This window comes from Bombina bombina, chromosome 12 (genome assembly GCF_027579735.1).
Source record: "Bombina bombina isolate aBomBom1 chromosome 12, aBomBom1.pri, whole genome shotgun sequence".
In the NCBI taxonomy this organism is placed as follows: Eukaryota; Metazoa; Chordata; class Amphibia; order Anura; family Bombinatoridae; genus Bombina; species Bombina bombina.
The window spans coordinates 65148489-65164484 of NC_069510.1; the positions used below are offsets into that span (position 1 = coordinate 65148489).

At 39.8% G+C, this 15996-nt stretch overlaps 1 protein-coding gene across 1 annotated transcript in view; it reads left to right on the plus strand.

The window, feature by feature from the left end:
• The window catches only part of PLXNA3 (plexin A3), a 304218-nt gene that overhangs the window by 170402 nt on the left and 117820 nt on the right, over positions 1-15996 (plus strand). The window contains exons 10-12 of the mRNA XM_053695795.1: positions 7479-7575; positions 8565-8755; positions 9670-9815. Coding sequence (XP_053551770.1) covers positions 7479-7575; positions 8565-8755; positions 9670-9815 — 434 coding nt within the window. The remainder of the gene's footprint in view (positions 1-7478; positions 7576-8564; positions 8756-9669; positions 9816-15996) is intronic.

The following is a 15996-nucleotide window of genomic DNA, read 5'->3' on the forward strand; positions in this document are numbered from 1 at the left end:
ATAAACCTAACACTAAGCCCCTGAAGATCTTCCTACCTTGTCTTCACCACACCGGGTTCACCGATCGGTCCAGAAGAGCCTCCAATGTCTTGATCCAAGCCCAAGCGGGGGGCTGAAGATGTCCATGATCTGGCTGAAGTCTTCATCCAAGCGGGAGCTGAAGAGGTCCATGATCCGGCTGAAGTCTTCTATCAAGCGGCATCTTCAATCTTCTTTCTTCCGGATCCATGTTCATCCCGCCGACGCGGAACATCCATCATCACCGACGACTTCCCGACGAATGACGGTTCCTTTAAGGGACGTCATCCAAGATGGCGTCCGTCGAATTCCGATTGGCTGATCGGAACAGCCAATAGAATGCGAGCTCAATCTGATTGGCTGATTGGATCAGCCAATCGGTTTGAACTTGAATCTGATTGGCTGATTCCATCAGCCAATCAGAATTTTCCTACCTTAATTCCGATTGGCTGATAGAATCCTATCAGCCAATCGGAATTCGAGGGACGCCATTTTGGATGACGTCCCTTAAAGGAACCGTCATTCGTCGGGAAGTCGTCGGTGAAGATGGATGTTCCGCGTCGGCGGGATGAGCATGGATCCGGAAGAAAGAAGATTGAAGATGCCGCTTGATAGAAGACTTCAGCCGGATCATGGACCTCTTCAGCTCCTGCTTGGATGAAGACTTCAGCCGGATCATGGACATCTTCAGCCCCCCGCTTGGGCTTGGATCAAGACATCGGAGGCTCTTCTGGACCGATCGGTGAACCCGGTGTGGTGAAGACAAGATAGGAAGATCTTCAGGGGCTTAGTGTTAGGTTTATTTAAGGGGGGTTTGGGTTAGATTAGGGGTATGTGGGTGGTGGGTTGTAATGTTGGGGGGGTATTGTATGTTTTTTTTACAGGCAAAAGAGCTGAATTCTTTGGGGCATGCCCCGCAAAGGGCCCTTTTCAGGGCTGGTAAGGTAAAAGAGCTTTTCTATTTTAATTTTAGAATAGTGTAAAACTGCCAGTTTCAGAGAAAAGACAACAATACCAGTACACTGCCCCTTTAAAGAAAAGCACATTGTAACTTTTCTATATGCTTTCTGTTCATTCTCTGGCATATTGCAAGGGTCTGGCTACCCCCTAAGCTCTTTCAGGGCTTTATGGTCCATAGTTGTGGTGTTTGTGAGGTCCATAACCCTTGTAAACCCCTCTGGAAAAAAAAATGGTATTCTCTGCTTTGTGTGCAGGATGTGTGTAGTGCTTTGTTCCTTCACTGAACTAGCCCCACTCTGTATTCCCATCCTGTAACCTGCAGTTCAAACATCATGTGGTTTCTACATTCAGTTTAGTGGTTATTGTTTAAAAAAAAAAAGCTTTCAGTCTCTGCAACCAATATCCCTCGCTTTGTGTTTCATTCTACACTTTTCTATCAGTACAGGTACAAATCCTCAAATCGGAATTGCAAAATCCAAACTTATTCTGAGATCCAAACTTTCTAATTAATTTAAAAAATAAATAAATAATAAAATGATCAAAAATAACTTTTTCCTAAATGAGTAAGTCAAAATCTTCTCTGCCTATGTTTTTTTATGTTCTTAAAGGCAAATAATAGTCTATATTTAATTAAAAAAAAACACATTACCTTTCTGATTACAGTACTGTACTGTCTTTCTGATGCTATTACATATACAGAAGTATTAAACATGATATAAAACTAGCTTAAAGGGACACTGAACCCAAATTTTTTCTTTTGCGATTCAGATAGAGCATGACATTTTAAGCAACTTTCTAATTTAAGCCTATTATCAAATGTTCTTTATTCTCTTGTTATCTTTATTTGAAATGCAAGAAAGTAAGTTTAGATGCCGGCCCATTTTTTGTGAACAACCTAGGTTGTGATTGGTGGATAAATTCATCCACCAATCAAAAACTGCTGTCCAGAGTTCTGAACCAAGAAAAAAGCTTAGATGCCTTCTTTTTCATATAAAGATAGCAAGAGAACGAAGAAAAATCGATAATAGGAGTAAATGAGAAAGTTGCTTAAAATTGCATGCTCTATCTGAATCACAAAAGAAAAATTTTGGGTTCAGTGTCCCTTTAAGGTTACATGTATAAGCTGTATTATATAAATATTGTCTAAATGACATAAGATATTGTTGGTTACCCTTGGTCCCTAATCCCCTCTCCTAACTGTCCCATTTTACAGACAAAGTTTTTTAAAAATCTAAACATTTTCCAGTCCCAAGCAGTTTGGATAAAGAGTTTTCTAACTGAATTAGTTGTTATCCGTGTTTGTTGTGGCACTTTGATTTTAAGATCTTTCTAAGCACATTTTCGCTCTGTCTCTTAAAGGGACACTGAACCCAAAAAAAATTTCTTCGTGATTCAGATAGAGCATGAAATTTTAAGGAACTTTATTTACTCCTATTATCAAATTTTCTTCATTCTCTTGGTATCTTTATTTGAAATGGAAGAATGTAAGTTTAGATGCCGGCCCATTTTTGGTGAACAACCTGAGTTGTTCTTGCTGATTGGTGGATAAATTCATCCACCAATAAAAAGTGCTGTCCAGAGGTCTGAACCAAAAAAAGCTTTGCCTTCTTTTTCAAATAAAGATAGCAAGAGAACAAGGAAAAAATGAGTAAATTAGAAAGTTGCTTAAAATTGCATGCTCTAGCTGAATCACAAAAGAAAAAATGTGGGTTCAGTGTCCCTTTAATTTTGTGGTGTCTGGACTGGAACGGTAAAATCTCATGAGATTTTATAGTAGAATTCTTTGAACTGAGGAGGAAAATAATATGATTGTGCCTTTACCGGCCAGATGTACGCTCCCTTACAAGTCCTTGGACGCGCATCCTCATTGGCTGCTAAAATTTTCTTTACAATGGAATGTGGTTACTGAGGAAATTTCAAGGTAAATGATCTGCCTTTTGAGATGTTCAGGTGATATTTTCTAGTCCGCTTTTTACAAATATACTGAATCACTTTCAAGTGCCTTCAACATTTGGGTATCATATCCCTTTAAGAATTTTTGCATTTTTGAGCAGCTTAACAGTCCCACCTCCTTTTTCTCTTGGGACGGCCCCTATTTCTCCAGCGGTGCAGATAACCTAATTAACATACATATATAGCTATTTGTTTTAGGTGAGAATTTTCATCTTGTTGGAAACTGTCGGATAGATCTCAGTCCAATAAATAACTTGCGTCTCAGTAGCAATTATTAGTGACGTGAAGCTAATTGTTACTAGCAACAGCGCACAATTAATAGAAACCGCTATTATTCTCTTAGGTTGCCGCAAAAAGGTTAAAGGGACAGTCTAGTCAAAATGAAACGTTCATGATTCAGTCAGGGCATGCAATTTTAAACAACTTTCCAATTTACTTTTATCATCAAATTTGCTTTGTTCTTTTGGTATTTTTTGTTGAAAGCTAAACCTAGGTAGGCTCATATGCTAATGTCTGTGCTCTTGTAGGCCGTCTCGTATTTCAGTGCATTTTGACAGTTTTTCACAGCTAGACAGCGCTAGTTCATATGTACCATATAGATAACATTGCCCTTACTCCAGTGGAGTTATTATGAGTCAGCACTGATTGGCTAAAATGCAAGTCTGTCAAAAGAACTGAGATAAGGGGGCTGTCAGAAGAGGCTTAGATACAAAGTAATTACAGGGGTAAAAAGTGCTGGTTATGCAAAACTGGGGAATGGGTAATAAAGGGATTATCTATCTTTACAAACAATAAAAGTTCTGGAGTAGACTGTCCCTTTAAGTTCCAGAGCAGCAACGTGCTATTGATCCACAGCTGAAGTCCGTCAGAGAGCCAGTGACTAGAGGCGTATATGTGTGTAGCCACCAATCACCAGCCATGTTCAGCTGCAAAAGAGTTGTAAATTGCTTCTCTAGAGCTGACTTTAAGATGTATTAAACCCATAGTTATATGTGAGGAATGGGACAACAATAAAATGGTAGAACACATTTTCCTTTTTCAATTTTTTTTCCCCTTTTAAATAGTTTTTCCGTCTTTGTTTACTTGTGAAAGATAGTTTTATTGGGGTTATCTTCTCATACAGATAGTTTATTTCTACTTATATTCATACTTTAAAGATGACAGGAACCAAAGATGTTACCCAGGTGCTGAAACAAAAATGACCTGGCTCCTAAGCTTACATTCCTGCTTTTTCAAATAAAGATCCCAAGAGAACGAAGTAAAATTGATAACAGGAATAAATGAGAAATTTGCTTAAAATTGCTGCTTTATCTGAATCGTGAAAGAAAAAAAAAGGGTTCAGTGTCCCTTTAAATAAGTTAAGTCTAGATTGACGTGGTTGAAATAAATTATAACTACACAAACAGAGAATGCCACCAATTATTGAGTAAGATATTATTAATGCAGCGAGATAAAAGCAACAGAGGCATTGGGAAAAATGCCTTTTATAATTTGAGACTTTGGGTATGTCACCTGTTATCGAGTGAGGCTTTGTATAAGAGGTGCATCCATTTTAGAGTGAGACATTAGAAAAGTCAGCCATGATAGATTGAGGGGATTAGCATACCACAGGGAGACATTGAGAATGTAACCCATTAAAAGGAGACTATACTGTAAAATTGGTTTCTATTTGATGTGTTTTCAATGCAGATTTAAAATCTATGGGAAATTGCTCCTTTATGTATCATTTTGTAAATGAAATAGCAGCTCTGCTAGTTGGAACCACAGCCCAATGGAATGGGTTGAGCTAGCAGCGAAAGCAGACCTCATTCTCTTTTCTGTCTAATTATTTACACAATTCCTCTCTTTATCTTCATTTTACTGTTAAAGAGACATGAAACCCAAACATTTTCTTTCATGATTCAGATAGAAGTAAATTGGAAAGTTGTTTAAAATTGTATTCTCTATTTAATTTGCTTCCTTCTCTTGTTATCATTTGCTGAAAGGTTTATCTAGGCAAGTTCATGAGCAGCAGAGAAACTAGGTTCTAGCTGTTGATTGGTGGCTGCATATATATATATTGAATGTGATTGGCTCACCCATGTGTTCAGTTAGAAACTAGTAGTGCATTGCTGCTCCTTCAACAAATGATACCAAGAGAATGAAACAGATTAGATAATAGAAGTAAATTAGAAAGTTGTTTAAAATTGTATTCTCTATCTGAATCATGACAGAAATTTTTTGGGTTTCATGTCCCTTTAACTCAAAGGCCAATACTTACGGCTCAATGTACTAAGCAGCGCATAGGCCTCTGCTTCTTACATTCTATGCCACCTATGAGATGGCGAGGAGAAATCACTGAGCGCCCGCTTACTCCGGGTGATTGACAGTCCTTTCTCTCACACGAGAGACGGAGCGGACTTTACACGCTCACTTGAGCGTGTAATGATACATACAGGCAGCGGATCTTATTCGTCTGCTGCCCGTATGTAGTGAAGGAGAGCGGAGAACTTCTCGAGTTGAAAAGCTTGTCCACTCGCCTTTTAGTACATGGAGCCCTTAGAGAATAATGGAAAATTGACATTTTAGTACCTTTCTGTCACAGGCAGCAACTGGGAGCATGATTTTATCTAAGTCCTCTTGTTTGTGTTATTTTTTTGTAACCAGAAATGTTCAGTATAGGTGGGGAAACAATAGACAAAAAACGCTATTTAAGATGGGAAAATAAAGGTGAAGGAGCCATTTGTAAACAATTTAATACACTCCGGTAGGGATAATGGATAATTGGGAAAACATTAAAGGGGAGAAAATATGAGTGTACACTGTCCCTTTAATGAGTGGTTCGTTGGGAATACCGCCCATTATAGAGTGAGGCATTGGGAAAGTTGCCTATTATAGATTGTGAAATTTGGCATATCACTGTCTTATAGAGTGAGTATTGGAAATGATACCCATTATTGAGTGAGCAATTGGGAACAACGCCCATTATTGAGTGAGTCACTGCCATTGACACCCATTATTAAATGAGATATTTGGCATATCACAGTTTTATGGCTGTAGTCATTGGGATACCACTGTTTTTTTATGGACTAAAACACTGGAGATGCTGTCCATTATAGAGAGAGAGATTGGTACTGTTTTCTTTTAAAGAGTGAGTCATTAGGGAATAGCACCTGAAATTCCACACTCGTTATTGAATTTAAAGGGACAGTCGGGTCAAAATTAAACTTTCATGATTCAGATATAGAAAACATTTTTTAAACAACTTTCCAATTCACTTCCATTATCTAAATGTGCACAATCTTTTTTATATGAAAACTTTCGGAGACACCAGTACGTACTGCGCATGGGCAAGAATTCACAAGATATATGTATATGCATTTTGTGATTGGCTGATGGCTGTCACATTAGGAAGAAAAATATAACTAACCCTGAGATTTGACAGAAAAAAAAATCTATTACTCATTTGAATTTCAAACTAAGTGCTTTTGCATTTTCTCTTTCTTATGCATTTATTGATTATGATATTCTGCTGTGTTTAGTGGTACTTTACCTTTGGGTATGCTGTCCTTTTATAGTTGGATGTTGAGAAATGTAATCCTCACCCTTCAGTAGAACGACAACATAAAGAGACATCACCCTTCTATTTATGAAAGAAACCAAAAATAATGTGATTCAGTGGCTGATTAAAAACATATTGGCTTCATCCTTCTAGTAAGAGTAAACGATTAGTTACCCCACTGTAAACTCAATCTTTTTTAAAGGTTTAAATGAACACTAAACTCAGTATAATATAATAATAATAACTAGTATTTATATAGCGCCTTTCTCCCAGTGGGACTCAAAGCGCTTTTTCAGCGCTCGCTCTCGGAATTAACCAAATCGGCAGCTGAATAGTAATAGTTGTTGTTATTACCCTATTTAATGGTACTCATTTTATTGACCTCGGAAGGATGAAGGGCGGAGTCAACCCTGCCGGGATTTGAACCTGTGACCTTGGATCTTTTAAACAGGCTTTTTTGTAGTCAGGGCAGTTACCAACTGAGCTACCTCACCTCATAATCAATGCATGCATAATGAATAGACAATGCAAAAGTACTGTTTGAATTTCACATGAGTAGTAGATTTTATTTGACAAATTTCAAGGTTATTTTTTATTTTCCTTCCCACTGCATCATGTGACAACCATCAGCCAATCACAAAAAAAATATACGAAGTGTCTGTGAATCTTGCACATGATCACTAGGAGTTGGTGTCTCAGTGTCCATATAAAAAGTTTGTGCAGCTTTAGATGATGGAAGTGAATTGGAACATTGTTTAAAATTGTGTACTCTATCTGAATCATGAAAGTTTAATTCTGACTTTCGTGGCCCTTTAATTGGAAATAAAGCAATCCCCAAAGCAAGTTTTGGAGATTACAATCAGCATGATTAGGAAAAGATGATTGCAAATTTTCTGGGAACTTTTCTGGATAATTTGTGACCTTGTCTTCCAGCAGAACGTGACATGAATAAGTAGTGCCTGCTTTTCAAGTGCTATATATGTGTGTTCCTTATCTTGTCTTGCAGTACACTTATGAAGGGAACGAGTCTGGAGATCTGTCTGTTGACTTTTCTATTGTATGGGATGGTCACTTTTACATTGATAAACCATCCACATTCAAAGGTAAGAGAGACATAAACTAACACAAAGTTACACAAGATACCCTAACTTCCCGGCCTTAGTTTCTTGACACTACAACTACACTATAGCTCTGAGTTTTAACTGGCTCACCCAGGTGTCTGTCAGTCTAAAGTGTTTGATTGGTGGAAAAGGCTTTAGTTTGTTATCCAGTCTCAGAGCCTTTTAAAACATATTTAAAGTGATTGTAAAGTTTAATGATTTAAAGCCCAGTATCTAAAAACAGGGGCACTTTAAGTCCTTTAACTTTACAAAGACACTTCTTTTTTTAAAATACTTATTATTTCATTACAGTAAACATATCTCCGTTCCTCCGCCCTCATCTCCTTCTGTATTGAGTATATTGATGACGAATCCGGCTTCCTCCAATCGTTTCATGCCCCCTTTGGTGTCCAGCTCGGGAGGCACGCACTGATTGGAGGAAGCCAAATTCGTCATCGATATCATTAATACAGTGGGAGATGCGGGCGGAAGGTCAGCAGTCTGTTTACCGTAACAAAATGGTAAGTATTTAAAAAAAGAAGCGTCTTTGTAATGTTTAGTGACTTAAATTTTCCCTGTTTTTAAGAATATTTTTAGATACTGTGATTTAAATCATTAAATATTACAATCACTTTAAGTATGTGCCTGCCACACACCAGATCTACATTCCAGCAATGAATTTCTGACACTAATAATTACAACTCACTAAATTACCTGGAATATATAAATTTTTCCTAAATTACTAACAATGACAGTATAAGCAGAAATCCTAAGGCATCTCATATTGGACCTGGTACTGTTAGTGTTAAGAGATATTAAAGGAAGTCATCTGATGCAGGGTGTAATCTAAAACAGAATGGAACGTACTAAACCTGTATAAAACACGAGGGTCAGTGCTACTGTAGTCCCACCTCTCCGTAGACACAAACATACCCATACATCCCTGTCTCTCACTTGTGTGTCTGCCTCATGTACCATGTTTTTTTCTACAGCTCTCCTGTATAAGTGTCCAGCTCAGCGAGAGAGCTGTGGCCTCTGTCTGAAGGCAGACCCCCGTTTTGAGTGTGGTTGGTGTGCGTCAGACGGAAGATGCCTTTTACGTCAGTACTGCAACAACCCGAAGAGTAACTGGATGCATTTAAGCAAAAAGAATACCCGATGTAGACACCCTTTGATTTCTGAGGTGAGGAATTTGTCACACCAAGTCTTATTTGGCTCTCACTCTTGCCCTTCTATAATTCTAAAGTTCCTGACTAGTGGAAGAGTCTTTAGTTTGTTATTAATTTTCTCACATCATGTGGGACTAGACTTAGCCAAACAGAGGATGAAAGGGATTTGGGAGTAGTAAAGCTAAAGATGGGTGCATAATGCAGGGAAGCGGCTTTTAAGACTAATAAGATACTAGCATGTATTAAAAGAGGCATTGATGCAAGGGAGGAAAGCATAATTCTGTCACTATATAAATCCCTGGTAAGACCTCACCTTGAGTATGGAGTGCAGTTCTGGGGTCTGATCACAAAAAAGACATTGCAGACCTAGAAAAAGTACAGCGAAGGGCCACAAAGCAAATAAGGGGAATGGAGAATTTAAGCTATGAGAAGTTAGCCAAACTGGGTCTGTTTTCTCTAGATAAAAAGGCGCTTGAGAGGTGACATGATTACTTTATATAAATATATTCAAGGCCCATATACAGAGATGGCAGAAGCTCTATTTATTCCAAGAAAATTGTTTGTGACAAAAGGTTGCAATTTAAGGCTGGAGGAAAGGAGATTTAATCTCCTGCACCGGAAACGTTTTTCACTGTAAGAGCAATAAAATTGTGTAACTCACTATTAAAGAAGGTAGTGAATGCCAATACGTTAGATACATTTAAAAATGGTTTGGATACATTTCTGGCTAGAAACAGAATTACTATGTTACTATGTATTATTGTGGCTTCTCACTATGAGTTAATGGGACCATTTACTGTAGATTTTTTAAATTTTATTTGTAATCACTATAGAATTTTGAGGTTTTAATGAGGACCTACAATAATTTTGTTTGTGTTCTCTGCCATTTGTATACAACCACACACTAGTAACTCCTGCTCTTCTCCAGATTCAGCCACTGACGGGCCCACGTGAGGGAGGTACAAGAATCACTATTACTGGAGCCAACTTGGGCTTACATTTCAATGAAGTGTTTGTGAAGGTGGCTGGCGTGCAGTGCACATCAGTAGTCTCCCAATACATCAGCGCTGAGAGGTGAGTGTTGGACTTCTCAACATTTGGGCAGGCGGCGCCCCATAATAACCAAATGCTGCTGCCTGCGGCTATATTCGGTATTCATTTGTAAATCGAATGCCGGATACGAAATTATGCCCATGTTTACTTGAAACTGTCTACTCTCAGCAGAAATAATATTCGTATATATTTGATACCCCAGATACAAGGAATATACCTGATCTAAAGGTTATATGGTTGTGGAAAAATGAATGATCCACTAGACACTAATTCAAGATAAATAAACCAAAATGCAGTTGTGAAGGAACAGTCGCCTTTTTCAAATGATTGGTCACATGACCTAGATATCATATGATTGTTGTAGAAAAGTTAAGGGATCATTTTGCTTTAGAGTTATATAATGGAATGGGCATTACAACTATTAATATACAGTAAATTGTATTTTTGTATCTAAATTAATATGATTTTGGGGCATTTTATTCAACCCTGTAATAAGTTCTTTAGACGTCTATGACTAGATGTATGATTTTGATAGCACCATTTGGCTAGTGAGGACAGATTGTTTGGATAAGACAATGATTAAACTTGATTAAAGCAACATGGAAGTCAAATTTAAAAGGATGTTCTGGTAAAAACGAACATTGCAATGCTTTCTATTAAGTATAAGCCACTGCTTAGTGCTTTTTTAATACAACAATGAAACTGACTGTTTAAAGTGATGGTAAATCCTAGCATTTATGGAACCCTAGGATTTACCAGTGCAACAAATAAAAAGGGAACTTTCAGTCATGAAGTATAAAATGCTGAAAGTTCTTTTATTTGTCTGCAGCGTTCGCCGCGCTGACCGCCTCAGGCCGCCCACAGCAGAACGCTATTTCTCCTGTTAAGTGTGGTCAGTCCACGGGTCATCATTACTTGTGGGATATTAACTCCTCCCCAACAGGAAGTGCAAGAGGATTCACCCAGCAGAGCTGCTATATAGCTCCTCCCCTCTACGTCACCTCCAGTCATTCTCTTGCACCCAACGAACAGATAGGATGTGTGAGAGGACTGTGGTGATTATACTTAGTTTTATACCTTCAATCAAAAGTTTGTTATTTTATAATAGCACCGGAGTGTGTTATTCCTTCTCTGGTAGAATTTGAAGAAGAATCTACCTGAGTTTTTTTCTATGATTTTAGCCGGAGTAGTTAAGATCATATTGCTGTTTCTCGGCCATCTGAGGAGAGGTAAACTTCAGATCAGGGGACAGCGGGCAGATTAATCTGCAAGAGGTATGTAGCAGCTTATTATTTTCTGACAATGGAATTGATGAGAAAATTCTGCCATACCGATATAATGTAAACTCAGCCTTAAATGCAGTAGCAGCAACTGGTATCAGGCTGTCATGTATGTATATTTTACACTTCAGTATTCTGGGGAATGGCACTTCACTGGAATTATACTGTATGCATAAGACTTTAGCCTAATTTGCAGGGACTAGCAACAGGCTTTTAATAACACTTAATTTATTTATGTTAAACGTTTTTTGCTGGCATGTAAAATCGTTTATTTTCTGAGGTACTGGGTGAAAAAATGTTTTGGGCACTATTTTTTCCACTTGGCAGTCGTTTTTATTTAATTTATGACAGTTTACTGATCTCTCTCACTGTAGTGTATGAGGGGGAGGGGCCTTTTTTGGCACTTTTGCTACGCATCAAAAAATTCAGTCAGAAGTTTATTGTCTTCCCTGCATGATCCGGTTCATCTCTACAGAACTCAGGGGTCTTCAAAACTTGTTTTGAGGGAGGTAATCACTCACAGCAGAGCTGTGAGATTGTAGTTGACTGTGATAAAAAACGTTTATTTCTGTATTTTTTTTCTGCTATCAGGGTTAATTATCCTTTGCTAATGGGAGCAATCCTTTGCTAAAAGTGTGTTTTTTACAAAGATTTGATGCTATAACTTTTCAGTTTATCAATTTTCAACTGTCATAACTTTTTCTGTGCTTCTTATAGGCACAGTACGTTTTGCATATTATAGTAAATTACTTGAAAAGTATTTCCAAGTTGCTAGTTTATTTGCTAGTGTGTTAAACATGTCTGACTCAGAGGAATATCTCTGTGCTATATGTGCTAAAGCCAAAGTGGAGCCCAATAGAAATTTATGTACTAACTGCATTGATGCTACTTTAAATAAGTCAATCTGTACAAATTGAACATATTTCACCAAACAACGAGGGGAGAGTTATGCCGACTAACTCGCCTCACGTGTCAGTACCTGCATCTCCCGCTCGGGAGGTGCGTGATATTGTAGCGCCGAGTACATCTGGGCGGCCATTACAAATCACATTACAGGATATGGCTACTGTTATGACTGAAGTTTTGGCTAAATTACCAGAACTAAGAGGTAAGCGTGATCACTCTGGGGTGAGAACAGAGTGCGCTGATAATATTAGGGCCATGTCAGATACTGCGTCACAATTTGCAGAACATGAAGACGGAGAGCTTCATTCTGCGGGTGACGGTTCTGATCCAAACAGACTGGATTCAGATATTTCAAATTTTAAATTTAAGCTGGAAAACCTCCGTGTATTGCTAGGGGAGGTGTTAACGGCTCTGAATGATTGTAACACAGTTGCAATACCAGAGAAATTGTGTAGGTTGGATAAATATTTTGCGGTACCGTCGAGTACTGACGTTTTTCCTATACCTAAGAGACTTATTGAAATTGTTACTAAGGAGTGGGATAGACCCGGTGTGCCGTTCTCACCCCCTCCAATATTTAGGAAGATGTTTCCAATAGACGCCACCACACGGGACTTATGGCAAACGGTCCCTAAGGTGGAGGGAGCAGTTTCTACTTTAGCTAAGCGTACCACTATCCCGGTGGAGGATAGCTGTGCCTTTTCAGATCCAATGGATAAAAAGTTAGAGGGTTACCTTAAGAAAATGTTTGTTCAACAAGGTTTTATATTGCAACCTCTTGCATGCATTGCGCCTGTCACGGCTGCAGCAGCATTTTGGTTTGAGTCTCTGGAAGAGACACTTGAATCAGCTCCATTAGATGAGATTACACACAAGCTTAAAGCCCTTAAGTTAGCTAACTCATTTATTTCGGATGCCGTAGTACATTTAACTAAACTTACGGCTAAGAATTCCGGATTCGCCATTCAGGCGCGCATAGCACTGTGGCTAAAATCCTGGTCAGCTGATGTTACTTCTAAATCTAAATTGCTTAATATTCCTTTCAAAGGGCAGACCTTATTCGGGCCCGGGTTGAAAGAAATTATCGCTGACATTACAGGAGGTAAAGGCCATGCCCTGCCTCAAGACAGAGCCAAACCTAAGGCTAGACAGTCTAATTTTCGTTCCTTTCGTAATTTCAAAGCAGGAGCAGCATCAACTTCCTCTGCACCAAAACAGGAAGGAGCTGTTGCTCGCTACAGACAAGGCTGGAGACCTAACCAGTCCTGGAACAAGGGCAAGCAGGCCAGGAAACCTGCTGCTGCCCCTAAGACAGCATGAATTGAGGGCCCCCGATCCGGAAACGGATCTAGTGGGGGGCAGACTTTCTCTCTTTGCCCAGGCTTGGGCAAGAGATGTCCAGGATCCCTGGGCGTTAGAGATCATATCTCAGGGATACCTTCTGGACTTCAAATCCTCTCCCCCAAGAGGGAGATTTCATCTGTCAAGGTTGTCAACAAACCTAATAAAGAAAGAGGCGTTTCTACGCTGCGTACAAGATCTTTTATTAATGGGAGTGATCCATCCGGTTCCGCGGTCGGAACAAGGACAAGGGTTTTACTCAAATCTGTTTGTGGTTCCCAAAAAAGAGGGAATTTTCAGGCCAATCTTGGATTTAAAGATCCTAAACAAATTCCTAAGAGTTCCATCGTTCAAAATGGAAACTATTCGGACAATTTTACCCATGATCCAAAAGGGTCAGTACATGACCACAGTGGATTTAAAGGATGCTTACCTTCACATACCGATTCACAAAGATCATTACCGGTATCTAAGGTTTGCCTTTCTAGACAGGCATTACCAGTTTGTAGCTCTTCCATTCGGATTGGCTACGGCTCCAAGAATCTTCACAAAGGTTCTGGGTGCTCTTCTGGCGGTACTAAGACCGCGAGGAATTTCGGTAGCTCCGTACCTAGACGACATTCTGATACAAGCTTCAAGCTTTCAAACTGCCAAGTCTCATACAGAGTTAGTACTGGCATTTCTAAGGTCGCATGGATGGAAGGTGAACGAAAAGAAGAGTTCTCTCTTTCCACTCACAAGAGTTCCCTTCTTGGGGACTCTTATAGATTCTGTAGAAATGAAGATTTACCTGACAGAAGACAGGTTAACAAAGCTTCAAAATGCATGCCGTGTCCTTCATTCCATTCAACACCCGTCAGTAGCTCAATGCATGGAGGTGATCGGCTTAATGGTAGCGGCAATGGACATAGTACCCTTTGCACGCTTACATCTCAGACCGCTGCAATTGTGCATGCTAAGTCAGTGGAATGGGGATTACTCAGACTTGTCCCCTACTCTGAATCTGGATCAAGAGACCAGAAATTCTCTTCTATGGTGGCTTTCTTGGCCACATCTGTCCAGGGGGATGCCATTCAGCAGGCCGGACTGGACAATTGTAGCAACAGACGCCAGCCTACTAGGTTGGGGCGCTGTCTGGAATTCTCTGAAGGCTCAGGGACAATGGAATCAGGAGGAGAGTCTCCTACCAATAAACATTCTGGAATTGAGAGCAGTTCTCAATGCCCTTCTGGCTTGGCCCCAGTTAACAACTCGGGGGTTCATCAGGTTTCAGTCGGACAACATCACGACTGTAGCTTACATCAACCATCAGGGAGGGACAAGAAGCTCCCTAGCGATGATGGAAGTATCAAAGATAATTCGCTGGGCAGTCTCTCACTCTTGCCACCTATCAGCAATCCACATCCCGGGAGTGGAGAACTGGGAGGCGGATTTCCTAAGTCGTCAGACTTTTCATCCGGGGGAGTGGGAACTTCATCCGGAGGTCTTTGCCCAAATACTTCGACGTTGGGGCAAACCAGAGATAGATCTCATGGCGTCTCGACAGAACGCCAAGCTTCCTCGTTACGGGTCCAGATCCAGGGATCCGGGAGCGGTTCTGATAGATGCTTTGACAGCACCTTGGACCTTCGGGATGGCTTATGTGTTTCCACCCTTCCCGATGCTTCCTCGATTGATTGCCAGAATCAAACAGGAGAGAGCATCCGTGATTCTAATAGCGCCTGCATGGCCACGCAGGACTTGGTATGCAGATCTTGTGGACATGTCATCCTGTCCACCTTGGTCTCTACCTCTGAAACAGGACCTTCTGATCCAGGGTCCCTTCAAACATCAAAATCTAATTTCTCTGAATCTGACTGCTTGGAAATTGAACGCTTGATTTTATCAAAACGTGGTTTTTCTGAGTCAGTTATTGATACCTTAATACAGGCTAGGAAGCCTGTTACCAGAAAGATTTACCATAAAATATGGCGCAAATACTTATATTGGTGCGAATCCAAGAGTTACTCATGGAGTAAGGTTAGGATTCCGAGGATATTGTCTTTTCTACAAGGTTTAGAAAAGGGTTTATCCGCTAGTTCTTTAAAGGGACAGATTTCAGCTCTGTCCATTCTTTTACACAAACGTCTGTCAGAAGTTCCGGACGTTCAAGCTTTTTGTCAGGCTTTAGCTAGGATCAAGCCTGTGTTTAAAACTGTTGCTCCACCATGGAGTTTGAACTTAGTTCTTAAAGTTTTACAGGGTGTTCCGTTTGAACCCCTTCATTCCATTGATATCAAGCTGTTATCTTGGAAAGTTCTATTTTTAATGGCTATTTCCTCGGCTCGAAGAGTCTCTGAGTTATCTGCCTTACATTGTGATTCTCCTTATCTGATTTTTCATTCAGACAAGGTAGTTCTGCGTACTAAACCTGGGTTCCTACCTAAGGTGGTCACTAACAGGAATATCAATCAAGAGATTGTGGTTCCATCTTTGTGTCCTAATCCTTCTTCAAAGAAGGAACGTCTGCTACACAATCTAGATGTAGTCCGTGCCCTGAAATTTTATCTACAGGCAACTAAGGATTTTCGACAAACGTCTTCCCTGTTTGTCGTTTATTCTGGTCAGAGGAGAGGTCAAAAAGCTTCGGCTACCTCTCTCTCTTTTTGGCTTCGTAGCATAATACGGTTAGCCTA